This window comes from Pseudorca crassidens, chromosome 4, assembly GCF_039906515.1.
Source record: "Pseudorca crassidens isolate mPseCra1 chromosome 4, mPseCra1.hap1, whole genome shotgun sequence".
In the NCBI taxonomy this organism is placed as follows: Eukaryota; Metazoa; Chordata; class Mammalia; order Artiodactyla; family Delphinidae; genus Pseudorca; species Pseudorca crassidens.
In genome coordinates this window covers 147162344-147179093 of record NC_090299.1, presented here as the reverse complement: position 1 = coordinate 147179093, position 16750 = coordinate 147162344, and the positions used below count along the sequence as shown (strand labels likewise).

Here is a 16750-nt window from a genome sequence, read left to right as displayed (position 1 = left end):
TAGTTGAGTGAACCGATTTTGAGACTTAATTAGAATCTACAGTAATCAAGGCAGTGTGGTACTGGAGTAAAAATGGACATACAGGACTTCCCTGGTGGTGCAGTGGTTAAGAATCCACCTGCCAATGCGGAGTACATGGGTTCGAGCCCTGGTCTGGGAAGATCCCACATGCCACGGAGCAACTAAACCCGTGCACCACGACTACTGAGCCTGCGCTCTAGAGCCCGCAAACCACAACTACTGAAGCCCGCGTGCCACCACTACTGAAGCCCACGCACCTAGAGCCCATGCTCCTCAATAAGAGAAGCCACCGCAATGAGAAGCTCACGCACCACAACGAAGAGTAGCCCCCGCTCGTCGCAACTAGAGAAAGGCTGCATGCAGCAACAAAGACCCAACACTGTCAAAAATAAATAAATTTATTTTTTTTAAAAATGAACATACAGATAATGGAACACAATAAAAAGTCCAGAAGTAAATCAAATCACATATAGCCAACAGTTTTGACAAAGACGCCAAGGCAATTCAGTGGAACTGTTCCAAACTGGAACAGTTGGAAATCCATAAGAATAAAAAAATGAACCTCTTCCCTTACCTCACATCATAAAGAATAATTCATTTGAAATGTAACAAAGACCTAAAGCTATAAAACTTCTAGAAGATAACATATAAGAAAATCTTTGTTACCTTGGGTCAAGCAAAGTTTTCTTAAGTAAGACAAAAAAGGCATGAACTATGTAAGAGAAAAACAAAAATGGATAAAGAAGAAAAAATGAATAAACTGCATCAAAATTAAAACTTAAGCTCTTCAAATGACATTTTTTCATGTAATTTTATTTTTTGTTTTAGTTTTATCATAGCTTTTTTTAAATTGAAGTATAGTTGCTTTACAATATTGTGTTAGTTCAAATGACATTTTTAATAAAATCAAAAGGCAAGCCACAGACTGGTAGGAAACATTTCAAAACATATGTCTAATAAAGGACTTTATATGTAACATAAAGAGTTGTATTACAGGGACTTCCCTGATGGTCCAGTGGTTAAGACTCCACGCTCCCAATGCAGGGGGCCCTGGTTTGATCCCTGGTCAGGGAACTAGATCCCACATGCTGCAACTGAAGATCCTGCAAGCTGCAAGGAAGATCCCATGTGCAGCAACTAAGACCCAGCACAGCCAAATAAAATAATAAATAAATATTAAAAAAGAACTCTGTTATACATATAAAAAACCCTTAGATAATAAGCAATCGAATAAATGGGCAAAAGATATGAACAGACCACCAAATAAGAGACAGAGATCAGCACTAATAAGCACCTGAAAAAATGCTAAATATCATTAATCGTTAGGGAAATGGAAATTAAAACTGCGATAAGATAGTACTCTAGACTACCTGAATTGCTAAAATTAAAAAGACTGACCAAACCAAATGTCGGCAAGGATACAGAGGGACTGGAGCTCCCATAAACTGCTGGATGGAATGCAAAATAGTATAGCACTTTAGAAAAGTTTGGTAGTTTCTTAAAATGATATTCATGTACTTACCATATGACACAGCAATTCCATTTTTAGGTATTTACCCCAAAGAAATGAAAACATTTATCCACTCAAAGACTTGTTCACAGTGTTCACAGCACTTCTATTCTCTGTGGGCACAAACCGGAAAGGACTGAAAAGCCTGCCTATTGGTAAATGGATAAAGAAATTGTGGTATATCCATATAATAGAATACCACTCAATAACAAAGAGGGAACTACTGATGAAACACTACAGGATGAATCTCAAAAGCCTTATGCTAAGTGAAAAAAGTCAGACACAAAAGACTGCACAAGTTTGAGTCCATTCCTAAGAAACTCTAGAAAAGGCAAAGATTTATTGACAGCAGATCAGTGGTTGCAGGGATGGCAGCGTGGGCCGTGGTACGGTACGGCACTAGTTTCATCACAAGACTGCGGCAGAGCCCCCAACAGAATGCTTAACAACTTTCAGCTCTCCGGGCCACCATAGTTTCTGGAAATTCTGCACGTCCGTCTGTGTCAGGGCTCCTCCTAGTGGAATTGCAGTGGTTCTTCGAAGGCCACCTTGTCCAGTTCAGGTGGCTACTGCCCGCCCGAGGACACCTTCTCAGCCCTGCCCACCCACCTCTTCACCGGCCAGCTTCCTGTTTACTCTGGCCACCGTCCAAGCCAGTCGTGAGTCATAGAGTTTCCCTTTAACTTTTCCTTTTCGATTCCGCCCACTTAAAAAAAAAAAAGGCAGTTTCGATTCTCTCTGACACTGCCGGCTCCGCCCCCAAACAGCACATTGGAAGCCCGGCGTCGGGGCAGGGGCGGGGTAGGGAGGCTGCGGGTCCTCGACGCCGTCGTGCGTTGCGCTCGTTCCGCCTCCGCACCGCGACGCTTCGTGGCCCGTGGGCGCTCTCGCAGCGGCCGTCTCCCCCATTCCTTGCCTCGCCACAGCTCGGTCTCTTCCGAAGGTCTGGAGAGCGGAGGCACTGCCGTGGAGCCCGGGAAAACGGTGATGGAGCGGAGGCCATCGAGGAGGTCGCGGGGCGGCGGCGCGCGCTTGGCGCCCGGGCTAGTCCCCGCGTCCCGGCCCGCGGAGCTGCGGGGTGCGAAGCTCTGGCTCTTCCCCAGCGCCGACCCGCTCCGCAGCGCGCTGTCCCGGAGGACCGAGGCGACGCGCCAGATGTGCTGCACGCGCGAACGCCTGGCTGTGCTGGAGCGCGGCGGCGCCGGCGTCGAGGTCCACCAGCTGCCGGCGGGGAGCGACGGCGCCAGGAAGCCGAGTGAGTGGGGCGGCGCAGCGCCCGCTCGGCCCTCCCGCCGCGGGCTGGGGGTGTGAGTGCGGTGGGCTGCCGGGGTCGGAGTCGCGGTCGGGGCCAGCAGGGACGCTTCTCTAAAGAGTGGCCCGACTTGTGGGTGTGCAGTCCTTCTCTCACCGCGAAGGACATTCAGAAGGGGACCCGACGCCGCAGCGGTCGGCGGAGGCCGCAGACGCGCTTCGGCCCGGGGGCTTTTCGCGCTTGGCTCGTGCAGCATCCCTGCGCTCTCCCCGCCCCGAGCCCGGTGGGCGTGGAGTTTGGCGGGGTGGTGGCGAGGAGTAGTCGGCTGCGTCCGCCAACCGCACGGAGGGAGTGTACCGGCAGCATCTTAATCTCAGCCAGCCCTCCTCTGTCGTTGGTTTCTGTTCCAAGTGTGTTTCTCACTGACCCCTTTTTCGGTCCGCTTCTATTTGGAGTCTTTGGAGAACGTCTTTCGCGTTATCTTGTTCTCAGTGACGATGTTTGCAGGCATTTTAAAGAGTGCTTTCAGTTGCACTTCTCCGTGGTAAACTCTGTAGAGATTAGGTCCGGTGTCCGTAGCTCCCATTCTACAGGTGGGCGGGAAAGCAAATGGCCACACACTTAACTGAAAAATTTGCCCTTCTGTTGAGTGAAGAACATGATATTTTACTTTTGTTCGTTTTACTTTTAACTTGAGCGGAGTCGAGGTTTTTTTTTCTGTGGGTCATTCGCATTTCTTTTTGGTGAACTGCCTGTTCATTTATATCTTTGCCTGGCTTTTTAAAAAATTGAGTTGTCGGGCTTCCCTGGTGGCGCAGTGGTTGAGAGTCCGCCTGCCGATGCAGGGGACACGGGTTCGTGCCCCGGTCCGGGAGGATCCTACATGCCGCGGAGCGGCTGGGCCCGTGAGCCATGGCCGCTGAGCCTGCGCATCCGGAGCCTGTGCTCCGCAACGGGAGAGGCCACAGCAGTGAGAGGCCCGCGTACCACAAAAAAAAAAAAAAAGAAAGAAAATATTGAGTTGTCATCTTTTTCGTATTTATTTCGAAGAGTTTTTGAATATTGAGTTAGAGGAGCCTTTTGTCGGTCATATATGTTGTAAAATTTTCCCCGACTTGCTTTTAGCTAAGGTTATTTTATTGTCTACTTCATCAATATTTTACGGAGGCTTATGCATTTTGTGTTATGTTAGAAAGCCATTCACAATCCTATTTCTTTTTTTAATGTTCTCATCTTTATACAAATTTTAAGATTTTACTTTTAAACCTAAAATTTTTGATACACTTGGAAATTATTTTGACTTAAGGAATGAAGTAGGGGGATCTAGATTGATTTGTTTCTCCAAACTGGCTAGCCGAATGTCCCAATACCTTTTTTTGAATAAACCCTCCTTTTTTTCAACTGATTTGAAATGCTGGGTCTCTAAAAAACTTTAGTCTGTTGGGCGATTTCTTCTTTATTACCAAACTGTTTTGGTTCTCTTAGCATTTTTATTATGAAGTCGTTTGTGCTTTGATATTTTACATGAATAAATTTTTTTTCGTTAGAACTGAAAACTGAAACAGGGTCCCAAATCTATTCTACTTTTTGTGAACAAATTAAATAAGAGTAAATGGCATAGTGGACAGTTTTAAATCTTTAACTTTTATAAAGGGCTAAATATACACTAATGCCAATAACAATTCTTTTAACAACATCCTTTTTAAAAATCGTCCCCCCAAACCAAATGTCTCCTTTTAAGAATATAGGCCTTGGCTTCTAGATGGAGCGTCAGGAGGGGTTTATTATTGTTATTTGTTTTGTTTTTGGAAAGAATACACAATATATTTACTTTTTAAATTAGTTGTGGGGGCTTCCCTGGTGGCGCAGTGGTTGGGAGTCCACCTGCCGATGCAGGGGACACGGGTTCTTGCCCCGGTCCGGGAAGATCTCACATGCCACGGAGCGGCTGGGCCCGTGAGCCATGGCCGCTGAGCATGCGCGTCCGGAGCCTGTGCTCTGCAACGGGAGAGAAGCCCGCGTACCAAAAAAAAAAAAAAAAAAAAGAAAAAGAGTTGTGTTGTCCAAAAATTAAGGTATATTTTCTTAACAGCCTTTTTCATTTCTAGCTCTTCAAATTTAGTTTCTCTTTCTGAACTTCTTGAACAGGAATCTAAAAGCAAACTTTTCCCAGGTGTTTTAAGTGTATTATGATGAAATGCATAATAATAGTGGGTAACAGAATGGTGACAGCTCCTGGTTGGATTTGCTCTGCAGAGTGCATTAAGTTAGGGAAAAAAATGAAGATACATTCCATGGACCAAGGAGCAGAGCACATGCTGGTTCTCTCCTCAGATGGAAAACCATTTGAGTACAACTATAGCATAAAACATGCAAGGTAAGGAAGGTTTTTTCTTTTATTAAAAATTATTTAAATTTTACTCAAAAGGCAATCATAATTTTTGTTGGAAGATGTTACTTTATATGATCCTTGTCGCCTGCTTTATACAGTGACATCTTAAGTAAATGGTGAATTCTATCAATGAACTAGAAATCAATTTATGTCTCCCATTGCATGCACCATGTGTTGCTTTGGCATTTAAAGGAAATGATTGCTTAGTCCACGTAGCCCCAAACTGGACTTGCACATTCATTAACTCATTTAACCCTCATAATAATACTATAAGTTATATTTACAGAAATAGTTTTCAACCTTGGGAAAAAATGAATTATCATGGAATGATTTGTGAGACTTTTTACTAGTAGATCATGTGAATTAGAAGTTATTTTCATCTTGTATTATTCCTGCATCATAAAATTATTGTTTGCAAAAGTGTCTTAGAATCATCTTACCACAGTTTTGTAATGCACATTATTTTCTTTTTAAGCCACTAATTAAAGCATGTTATTATTATAATAATTTTAGATGTGCTGAATGTGAAGCAGTAAATTTAATGTTTTGAGCTTCAGTCCTAATTAAATACAGTTAATAATTCTTACATCAATGTTGTGACTTCCATTATGTGATCAATATAAAACATTTTCTTTCATCAGGTTTCAGTGCATTTTACAAGAAAAAAATAATATAATTCAGATCACATGCGGAGATTATCATTCGCTTGCACTCTCAAAAGGTACTTTTCTGGAATATTAATTGTTTCTTAGAGGGAGCGAATGTGTGTGTGTATAGAACTAGTAGAATGTATGTGCTTCACTTTGTAAGAGGACAGAAGTATGGTTTTGAATGTGATATGGTCTAGAGCACTACTAAAGGAGATACAAAATTAGAATTCTTGAACCTATAAAATCTTCAGGTTTTCATAATTACTATTCCTACCTTTTCTTCTGTCAAAGGACAAAACTAAAACAATTTGGTAACGAGTTTGATGTCCTTTATTTAAGGGAAAAGAACGCATGGATTGAGAGTGTACAGGGCTTCACAAGCAGTGGAACAGTCTTCCCGAGGGGTTTCGGGCAAGGGCGAGTTTAGTGTCAGAAGCCTCAACGTGGAAACCGGGCGTGATCGGCTAAGGTTGCGTGGCTGACATTTAGAAAGATCAAGGAACAAGGAAATCAGTGTAGAGCGCAGCGTCGACTTGGTGCTTGGGGATTGGCTGACTGCATATGCTGTGTTTCTGGTCAAGCAGAGCATTTACAGGGGCATGAAAGTTTGGTTTGGTGACATGGAACCTGGGCTACCTCTTGGGCCTAGAGCTTTATTTCAGAAGTTCCATGTTTTTTTATTTTTCAAATATGAAACAGTGAAAATATTCTGAATAATCAAAATCTCCTCTCTGGAAGCAGGACCAGGCATGGTCCACCCTTTTCCAGAACTTTCTTCCCTTTTCCTAGTGCTCTTCTAGCTCCCATGATGGGAGCTCAGAATCCCTTGGGTCTGCTTTTATGACCAGTTTGCAGGCCTCTGACGTGTTTTAACATTACCTTTTGAATTCAGAGATTCTCCCCAGCCCTTTATTACTTCCTGTTTCTTATCAGATACCATAATGGTAGGGAAGGGAAGTAGTGAATATGGAGTATTTCCTGAAGAAACTTGACCTAATTAAGACAGGAAGGCGATAGAGGGGGGAATTCAGGATCAAGGAAATGTTTTAAATACGTAGGACAGATATAAACATAAACTGAATGAAAGCTGGAATTCAAGGGAAGTAAGTAATCAAGTATTTGACCTGTACTGAAGGCCCTGCTAAGGTTTGAGTGTATAAAACTTGTATTGGAAAAAACTGGTTGTTTGAGTTCATCCATTTATGAACAGATCTTTCAGTTTGAGTATCTACCATGTTGAGGTTGTGAAGATGAGACAGACACACTGTGCCTTCAAGAAGCCCAGGATCTAGGGATGTGGGGCGAAGGGGTTGTTCAGGGTTTGTAATTGGTAAATCACAATCTAGGAAGAATGAAAGTTGGGAAAGCAAGAAAGGGAACTACTGATCGTTCTTAGTCGTATCATAATATTCCTGGTGGCTGATAGGCATGTGATAATTACGTTTGAAGGAAAACCTCTGTCTCCCACCAGGTCCTGCTCAGTAAACATTAGATCTCCGATATATTTTTTTAGACTCCATTAGATACTGTCATCTCTATTAGATAATATCTAAGAACTTTTCTTTAAAAATATGATCTAGTGTGTATAGGTATGACTGACTCACGTTGCTGTGTACCTGAAACTAACACAACATTGTGAATCAACTATACTCCAATAAAAATTTTTAAAATAAATAAGTAAAATAAAAATATGTTCCATATATTCAATTAATGGAAGAAGATGCTCACTCTTTCAAAATACTGTGCTGCAGTTTTCAATGTATTTTTAAGGTATTTATTTGGCATCTTAAGGCACTTGGGAGAGGGAAAGAAAGAAAAGTAGTTTTAGGTTTTATTTTCCCAAATGTAGAATGTTTCTATCTTTCATGGGCCCATCCTGTGGGATTTTTAACATAAGTGTTTCTTGAATTTGATTATAATATATTCAGATAGCTTTATTCTTTGTCCGTTCGGGCTACTATAACAAAAATAGACTGGGTGGCTTAAACAACAGAAATTTGTTTCTCACGGTTCTGGAGGTAGAAGTCCAAAGTCAGGGTTCCAGCAGGTTCGGTGTCTACTGAGGGCCAGTTTTCTAACAGGTGGAGAGGATGAGGGAGCTCTCTGGGGACCCATTTATGAGGGCGTTAACCCCATTCATGAGTGCCCCCCACCTTGCCATCTCATCTATTCTAGTCACCGCCCAAAGGCCTCACCTCCTAATACCGTCACACTGAGGGTTAGGATTTCAACGTAGGAGTTTTGGGGGGACACAGACATTCAGTTCATAGCACTACCCTTTGAGGTAAGAGGTAAGGAATTGTAACTGTCATTGCTAAATAGAAGGTTCTGGTTTTTCTGACCCAGACATGAGAGGATCTGGGCAGTCTTGTCAGTTTGAATGGAGGAGATCATGATGGTATATAGTATGGATAGCACATAATGTCCTAGGGTGATGTCTGCTGCATTTTAAACTTAACTAAGACAGCGTTTTCTCTGTTTACGTCAAGGTGGTGAGCTTTTTGCGTGGGGACAGAACTCAGACGGCCAGCTTGGAGTTGGAAGAGGATTTGCCTCGGTCCCTACACCGCAGATCGTGGAGCACCTCTCAGGAGTCCCCTTGGTTCAGATTTCTGCAGGAGAAGCCCACAGCATGGCCTTATCCATGTCGGGAAACATTTACTCATGGGGGAGAAATGATTGTGGACAGCTGGGCCTGGGCCACACCGACAGTATGGAAACATATTTTCAAATTCATATTCTAAACAAATATATATTTGTCATATAAGAGATGAATGTACCACAGACTTCCCTGGCAAAAATGATTCAGATCCCCACTTTCATTAGCACTGATCTCCCCGGTTATCTCTCTGTCTTCAGGGCAGAATCGGTCTAAATGACATGCATGCGCAGTGTGCCGGTCATGGCTGTAATTGAGACGTGTGTCAGGGCCAAGTGGGAAAAAGGGAAAGAGCATTGGACTGGGGATCAGAATACCTGGGCTTTGATTCCCACTTGAAGTTAACTAATTTCAGGACCTACCCAAGTCACTTACTTTTCTCTAGGTCTTATTTTCTTTTTCTGTAAAGTGATGAGTTTGGATGAAGTGACCTTCAAGGTACTTGTGCACTTAAATGTCTATTATTCCAATTACATTAGGACAAAAGGATACTAAAATTCTATTTAGAAACTCACCTGTCCCAGTCTCATAAGGTATTCATTACATCTGTACACACACACGAAAACACAAGAATTTGCATTATTGAGCTACCCCTACAAAGCAGATGGCAATATTTCTGATTACCCCAAACACCTTGTTAGAGATTTCAGGTGTGGCAAACTCAGCTGCTTCATTAGCTGTGGTGATGTACACGTTCCCCCCAGAGTTACTGATCAGATAACTGCATTTCTGCCTCACATGGTCCAATGCTAGTTAGGAGAACCCGTAAGTCAGTGTTAGAAAAATACTCAGAGGAGGAAAAGGAATAAAGGACAGTTGAACTTATTTTTGCGGAATCTCTAAGTGCTTGGACGAGAAAATAATCGTGAAAGAGAGAAGAGGTAGTGGAAGGGAAGGACAGTGTAGTAGAGACTTTGAAAGAAAAAAAGAAGCTTTATGTTCATTAAAAGGGTAATGCTAGATGGGACTTGGAAATTTCAGGTATGCTTCAATGAAGGCTAATCAGGTCAGGTTCAAAAGAGAAGAAGGGGCTCTGGGAAGTGAAAGTGACACTTTCACAGGTGAGGGCCCCCGACTATGGCCCTTTGACCACTGCGCACCTCTGCTTTTAGACCTAAATGTACCAACACAGAGCCTTTCTTGTCAGTGTGTTAGGAGATGTTGTGATGGGCCTAGAGGAAGTGGTCTGGGTATTTTATCAGTAGGTGGAACTCTAGTGTGAAATTCACCATTTCCTTTGGGTCACTTGAACTCTTCTTTCCCTTGCCTAGATAAAGATTCTCCTTCCCTTATTGAAATGCCGGACAATCAGAAAGTTGAATTTCTCGCTTGTGGTGGCTCTCACACTGCCCTGCTAACAAAGGTGCGTTACCCTTGTCTCTCTGACTGTAATTCCAGGAGAGCACTTGGTAGTGGAGAAAGCACTAGAACCTGGAGATGTGGGCAGCTGGCGTTTCCCAGGGAAGAAAGGTCACCACTGCCCACACGCAGGACTGTCCTGATCACTGGGGGGCTTTGCTTTGATGGTGATTTTATTGATTTTTCACTGACGCCTTTGCATCAGTGAGTGTTTACTTCTGTGTCATATTTCTCTAGAATCTGATATGAAGTTCCCTTTCTTTAGGGTGGGCTGGTGTTTACTTTTGGTGCTGGAAAGTATGGGCAGCTCGGTCACAATTCAACACAGAATGAGTTAAGACCCTGTTTGGTAACTGGACTCGTGGGGAATAGAGTGACCCAGATAGCATGTGGAAGGTGAGTTGTAAAGTGTCAATGAAAATTGGTAAGATGTGCACGGTAAATTTAGATAGGTAGTTTAATAAAATGTCCATCGAGTTTCTTTGATTGAAATAAAGGTATCAGACATTTTCAGATAGGTGAAGATGCTTAATTTTACATTATTAGACAATCATAATAAATATTTTACTATAGATATTTACTTTCATTGATTTTTTTTAATGTGTAAATATATTTACTTTCTGTTGGTCCTTTAGTGAAATACCTTTGTAAATGTTCGAATGCACTTTTATCTTAAAAAAAAGTTATTTATTTCGAAAAAAATGAACAAACATGAGTTAGAAAGGTTTATCCATTGATATCATCACTCCGTCTCTGCATCGACCAAAGGAACATTGTCACCACTTTGGATTTTTCGTAACATACATTCCTCCGAGTAGCATGTGTTACGGAAGGAGTCCTCACCTTAGAAATGTCTTACTGCAAACCAGGCAGTACCCCTGCTAACACAGGAGAATTCACTGGAAAGACACAAGGCTCACTGAAAGCTCCTACACTGATGATCACTTTTATTACAAGAGGAGGATACAAGTTAGAACCAGTCAAAGGAAGAGATGCCTAAGACAGAAGGGGTCCTAAGTCTAGAAGGGGTCCAAACGAGGAGCTTCTGGTGTCCACTCCCCTTGGAGCCATGGGCCGTGTTACCTCCTCCCAGCCTGATGCATGACTGAAGAATATTGCCAACCAGGGACGCTCACCCAAGTCCAGGGTTGTTATTGGGGTTTCATTGCTTAGTCATGATTGATTGAATTCTTGCCCATGTGGTTGAACTCAGCCTCCAGCCTCTGTGTATCGAGAGGTTGGGCTTACATACAGCTGGAGGGGCTTCCATGAGCCACCTGGATAAACTATTAGGTGTGGTCTTAGGGGCGGGCCTACCATGAATAACAGAGACACTCCTGTCACTTGGAAAATTCTAAGGCTTTAGACATTACCTCCCAGGAAGTGAGGACAAAAGCCAGACCTCGGAGTAAGGCCAGATTCTTCCCTTATACATCTGTATAGTAGGAGAGGCCATCAGGCAAATCAGTAAGAACATCAGCATGATAAAGGTCTTTGGGAAATAGAGCGGGAGCTCGGGGAGGATCACCTAATGCTAGCTTCTAGGATGGGGCGGGGAGGGACTCAGAGATGGCTTCCAGAAGGTGGTGACTCAAGCCAAGACCTAAAGAAGGAGTAGAAGGCAAGAGGTGGTGCTTGTTCTGACGAAGGGAACGTCATTTGCCAGGGTGCAGCCTCGTGGCCTTCACCACGCTTAGGGGTTCCAAAATCGTCTCAGCCACACATGAGTGGTTTCCTAGTTTCTAGGTGGCTGATGTCATCCATTGGAAGTTGGTTAGCTGTTTCCCTGACCGAGTAGCGTAATTTCTTCAGTTTACCGGATTGCTGCATACTCTAGTCATTGTGGATAATTGAGAATTGACCATATGTGCTTTCATTTAATAGGCAGCACACACTTGCCTATGTTTCTGATTTGGGGAAGGTCTTTTCTTTTGGTTCTGGAAAAGAAGGACAACTGGGGAACGGTGGAACACATAATCAGCTGATACCATGTCCCATGAAATTGTCATCAAAGGAAGAACTCACATTTGGTAAGTTCTTTAGGAGCACAGGATTCGGCACGAATACCTTGGTTGAGAAACTGATTGTTCTAAGTGTGTAATGTGGGCAAGAAAAGAAATGTCTGACGGTGAAGGGAGGTTTTCTAAACATTGCTTTCATTCGTTTACTTGTAACCAGCGTAACACAGCCAATCTAATTTATCAAGTCGAAATAACCATTAGTTTTCCCTTAGCCCTTCAGGTTAAGATTAATGTGGATTTAAAACGATACAACATAAAATAGACTATATGGGTTCAGAGGCCTATGCAGCCTCTGATTCCAGTTTTCAAGGGACCTATTAATTCCATAGTGATTGTTCTTCTTACCTGATTAAATTGACTCATAATCGTATAAAACCCTCAGAATGATGAGCAGCTGACATATGCCAGGCAGTGTAAACTGCCTAGCTCACCGGCCCTTAAACAGTTCCAGGAGATGTGTCCTCTCAGTTGTCTTCTGCTGGAGGGTGCAGAGACTCGGAGGGCGGAAGGTTAGCCCGGGAAGGGTTGTGGCTGGACACGTGAACTGTGCCCTGTGTAACTCTAGAGCCTTCGCTCTGAGACGTTCCACTGTAGAAGTGCCTCGGAGCCCTTGGGTCACTTGTTTCTGAAAGCTTAGTGGTGACCGGAAGTACCAGAATTCTCTCAGTTCTTCTGGGGAAATGAACAGTCGGGTTACTTCCTTAAGCAGATCAAGTATTATATCTGATTTCTTAAAACCACTTGCATAGGCTCTTGAAGTACTTACATCCTTCACAGCCAGTAGTCGTTGATTAAATCTTGAGTTGTAGAATAATAAATAGGGTTTTTAGTAAGAGGCGCTGAATTAAACCAGGGAACAGTTAACTAATCAAGTATTTGTTTGACTGTGTTGTATATATAAGCATTTATGTTAATTATGTGTATTAAACTGATAGCACGTTGCCGACCTTGCGAATCATCTATGTTTGCTAACTAGACTTTACTCTGAAGTAGATATGTATTTCTGCTTTATCGGTAGGAAATGTACTGAGTCTTTGTCTGTCAGAAAGGTAAAAGGACTCAGTTTAAGAGGAATCTGAAATTATGTAGGCCGAGTGTGTATATTTGTATCAGATGAGTTTCTAAACTCTTATTTTTTGTAAATCCCTTTCAGAAAGCCATACCTCAGAAAAGGAGTTAATAATGATTGCTGGAGGAGATCAAAGCATTTTGCTTTGGGTGGAAAAAGAGGTAAAAATAGATCTCTAGAAGTTTTATAACTTGGTATTTTAAGCAAAACAGAAGGTTCTAGAATCTAGATTTGGTGAATTCCAAAATCATCAGGTTACCAGGCTGAGTTTGGGGAATGGTTAGACGTTATCGATCCTTTATTGTCTAAACTACATACGTATTTACTCACAAAAGTCAGCAGATTTGCCCTTAGTGTATGTCAAATACGTGTGATTTCCTTAGACTCTGCTTACCTTTCGGGAGACTCCTTGCCAAGAGCATTTTGGTCAGGGTGCTAGTGAACCAGCAGGTCGATATTCTGAAGTGACTGCCAGCCAATACTAAAAAAGACCCGAGGTTTATAGTCTTATGAATACTCAGTCTGTAACCTCCATATCCTACTCCACCAAGGCAAACTGAGTTCCTGCCACTTCTGTACCCAGTCCTTTAGGATCTCGCCACTCAAAGCTGTCTGATGTTCAGTTTAATCTGATCATACCCGTATAAAGTGTTCAGTGTTGGGGCATTCAGAGAAACCTACTTTGGATCTAAGCACCCTTAGACAAGAAATTGGCAACCAGACAAATGATTGATTGTTCCTTGGTAGAATCTTACTTGATGATTTTTGCAGAGCTATGTTGTCCATGCTTAGTATTACTCTCTATCCCTAGAACGTGCCTAAGAGTTGGATACCTATTTCTGTGGTGTCTAAGTTACTGTATTTTACTATTTTGTTTGTTTACAGAATTCCTATGTTAATCTGAGGAGGAGAATTCCTACCTTGAATGAAGGCACTGTAAAGAGATGGATTGCTGATGTGGGGACTAAACAGTGGCAGAATACAAAAAGGTGCACCCTAAGTGTCTGTCTGCTCATATACCTCTCTAAAGCAGTGTTTCCCCAACTGGTTCTGCACGATACAGAGATGTGAGATTTTGTGGTCCGCTAGTGGTCCATTAGTCAGAGATCTGCAGAGAAACAGAACCAATAGGGTGTGTTTGAGGGTGGTGGGGAGGGATTTTAAGGAATTGGCTCATGCAATTGTAGGGGATGGCAAGTACAAAATCTCTGAGGCAGGACAGCAGGCTGGAGACCCAGGGAAGAGTTGATATTGCCACTTGAGTCCCAAGGTAGTCTGGAGGCAGAATTCCCTCTTCCTCTGGAGACCTTAGACTTTTTCTCTTAAGGCCTTCAACTGATTGGATGAGGCCCACCCACATTATGGAGGGTAATCTGCTTTTCTCACAGTCTTCTGATTTGAATGTTAATCTCATCTAAAAAATACCTTCATAGCGACATCTAGATTGGTGTCTGATCAAATCTCTGGGTACCATGGCCTAGCCAAGTTGACACATACAATTTAGCATGTAAGCTCCATGGGGGCGTCTTTCTTTACTGCAGGACTTCTCTGGGCCTTTGATATGTTTAATTGTGACACTGAGCAGGAAATAGAGTCTACAGTTTCTCAACCCTCGTTGACTTTAGGGCCTCTTGTTTGTTGAGCTGTTATTCACAGCTGAACAGCTTAGGCAACCTTACTCTCAATGGTAGAACTCCTGCCATCTGTACAAATTATACTCATTTATACAGGCATTTCCTTTTAGAGACATTTTTAGGTATGGCTTCCTAATTCTGGAAAGTAGTTATACCAAGTAGCTGCATCGTGCAGAGCACAAATGGTCAAGAGCTATTTGTGCAAGTACTTCTATGACACAGCTGAACATACATCCCCACCTTTCATTTCTGGTAATTTTTTTTGTTTCTACTCCAGTGGAATAGAAATAAGTAGGGCTTGGAAAGCTGGGTGGGTTGGGAGTGTTTTATTTGTCCAAGAAAATATCCTAGGTCAAGCCTTATCCTCTTCTCCTCTGGCTTCTCTGAGTACATATCTTATTATTTCCCACGTTTGCCTCTGAAACTTTGAGATTTCGCAAATGAGACTTTCAGATGCCCATGGCAATATGCAAATAAATTGGAGATGGAGGGAGGAATTTGAAGGACAATTTGTCATGTCTCCTGCTACAAGGAGGCATATTCTGATTTGTTTTAACCACCATCTTATTCCTAATATAGGGAAATCAGAGAGATATTCTCATCTCCTGCATGTCTGGCTGGAAGTTTTTTAAGGGAAAGGTAATATATATAATAAATTTAAAATTCTGTTGAAAACACTATGTATCGATAGCATGGTGACTATGTTAATAATACTGTATTGTATGTTTGAAAGTTGCTGAGAGAATAGATCTTACAAGTTCTCATCACAAGAAAAAAAATGTGTAAGTGTGTGTGGTGATGAATATTAACTAGACTTGTGATCATGTCACAGCATATGCTGTACATATGTCAGTGCATCATGTCGTACACACCTGAAACTAATATGATGTTATGTGTCCATTATATCTCAATTTAAGAAACTGTGATAGATGATAAAGAAAATGATTTGAGGGTAAAATAATTATGTATGTCTTTATCTCTTTTTAAAAATTACCTTTTTTCCCCCTACAAAAGCACATATATGCTTGCTGTAGAAAATGTCAAAAAGAAAGACGTGAAACAAAAAGAAAATGGAAATCAGCCAAAATTCACCACTTAAGCGTAATAGCTAGTGTTTGTATAAATATTTTTTATGCAAATCTGTAGTTTTACAAAAAAGGGGATTATATTGTTTTATACATTTCTTCACGCTTAATACATTTGCCCATCTTTCCATTTTATTCCATTTTTATATTATTCAGTATTTCCCCATAACATCATTTTAGTGGTTGCATGGTATTCCATGGGAAGGGCGTACCTTAATTTATTTGATTACTTCCTTATTACTAGATACTAAGGTTTCTTTGAATTTTTAAGTATTATGAAAGAATGACTTTGTACTTCTTTTCCTAAATATTGGTATAATATTTATTTAAAAGAACTTTTTCTGTTTTCAGACACTAAATATATGTATTATTTCACAAAGAATGGGTCTAATTTTAGACAGTATATTCAGTCCAGTATAAATGTAGTTCTTGAGTTAAGATAGACATTTCATTAGTAATTTTCTCTTTGATTACTAAAAATTTACTGCTCTGAAACCCCTTTTTTGGTCCCTGCTTGTAGTTCATGTAACTGGAAAACAAGAAATACCTTTACCTTTTTCCTGTGGCTATTTTTTTTTTGTACTGGAAAATAAATATTTATTGATTACTCATTTAAGATAAGACAGTATCTGATGTAAAGTCTGATAGCGTACGTATAGTTAATGCGGCCTTGATACTTTTTGACATTTCAGAAATAATCACATTTTGTCAACTATATTTTCAGTTGTGTTTGTATTCAGTCAAATTTTTATAGTTATTGAAAAGGTGGGAAAAAAGTAATTTTATTAAAATGAAGCAAGCTTGAGAAGAAACTTTTCATCTGGATAAATAATCTAATAAAATATTTAATTTTGAAGTGTCCGTTTTCATTTACTTACTCATCCATTTTTCATTTACCTTCTTTCCACAGAATAGCTGAAGAAACGATGTCTCTTCATTTGGACTTAAATGCAGCAAGGGACACCTTTATGGAGTTAACCCAAAAGGACTGGATTACTAACACGGTGGTATTCTTCAGATTGTTACTTGGAAAAAGAAAATACACTGAAACATTTTTATAAGAACTCAAAATTTCAGAAGAAATATCTTGTTTTCAGA

The 16750-nt window shown here is 41.4% G+C and overlaps 1 protein-coding gene across 3 annotated transcripts in view; it reads left to right on the top strand.

Annotated features, from left to right (window-relative positions):
- The first annotated feature begins 2001 nt into the window (after positions 1 to 2001).
- The window catches only part of LOC137224047 (E3 ISG15--protein ligase HERC5-like), a 41231-nt gene continuing 26482 nt past the window's right edge, over positions 2002 to 16750 (top strand). Inside the window, exons 1-12 of one of the 3 annotated variants that reach the window (XM_067736982.1) lie at positions 2002 to 2190; positions 2458 to 2786; positions 5040 to 5160; positions 5817 to 5896; positions 8315 to 8536; positions 9756 to 9847; positions 10109 to 10239; positions 11728 to 11873; positions 13018 to 13094; positions 13819 to 13922; positions 15147 to 15206; positions 16563 to 16656. In XM_067736982.1, coding sequence (XP_067593083.1) covers positions 2519 to 2786; positions 5040 to 5160; positions 5817 to 5896; positions 8315 to 8536; positions 9756 to 9847; positions 10109 to 10239; positions 11728 to 11873; positions 13018 to 13094; positions 13819 to 13922; positions 15147 to 15206; positions 16563 to 16656 — 1395 coding nt within the window. In that variant the 5' untranslated portion in view covers positions 2002 to 2190; positions 2458 to 2518. Of the gene's footprint in view, positions 2191 to 2322; positions 2787 to 5039; positions 5161 to 5816; positions 5897 to 8314; positions 8537 to 9755; positions 9848 to 10108; positions 10240 to 11727; positions 11874 to 13017; positions 13095 to 13818; positions 13923 to 15146; positions 15207 to 16562; positions 16657 to 16750 lie in introns of those variants that run through there. The other 2 variants (XM_067736984.1, XM_067736983.1) reach the window with 2 other exon arrangements.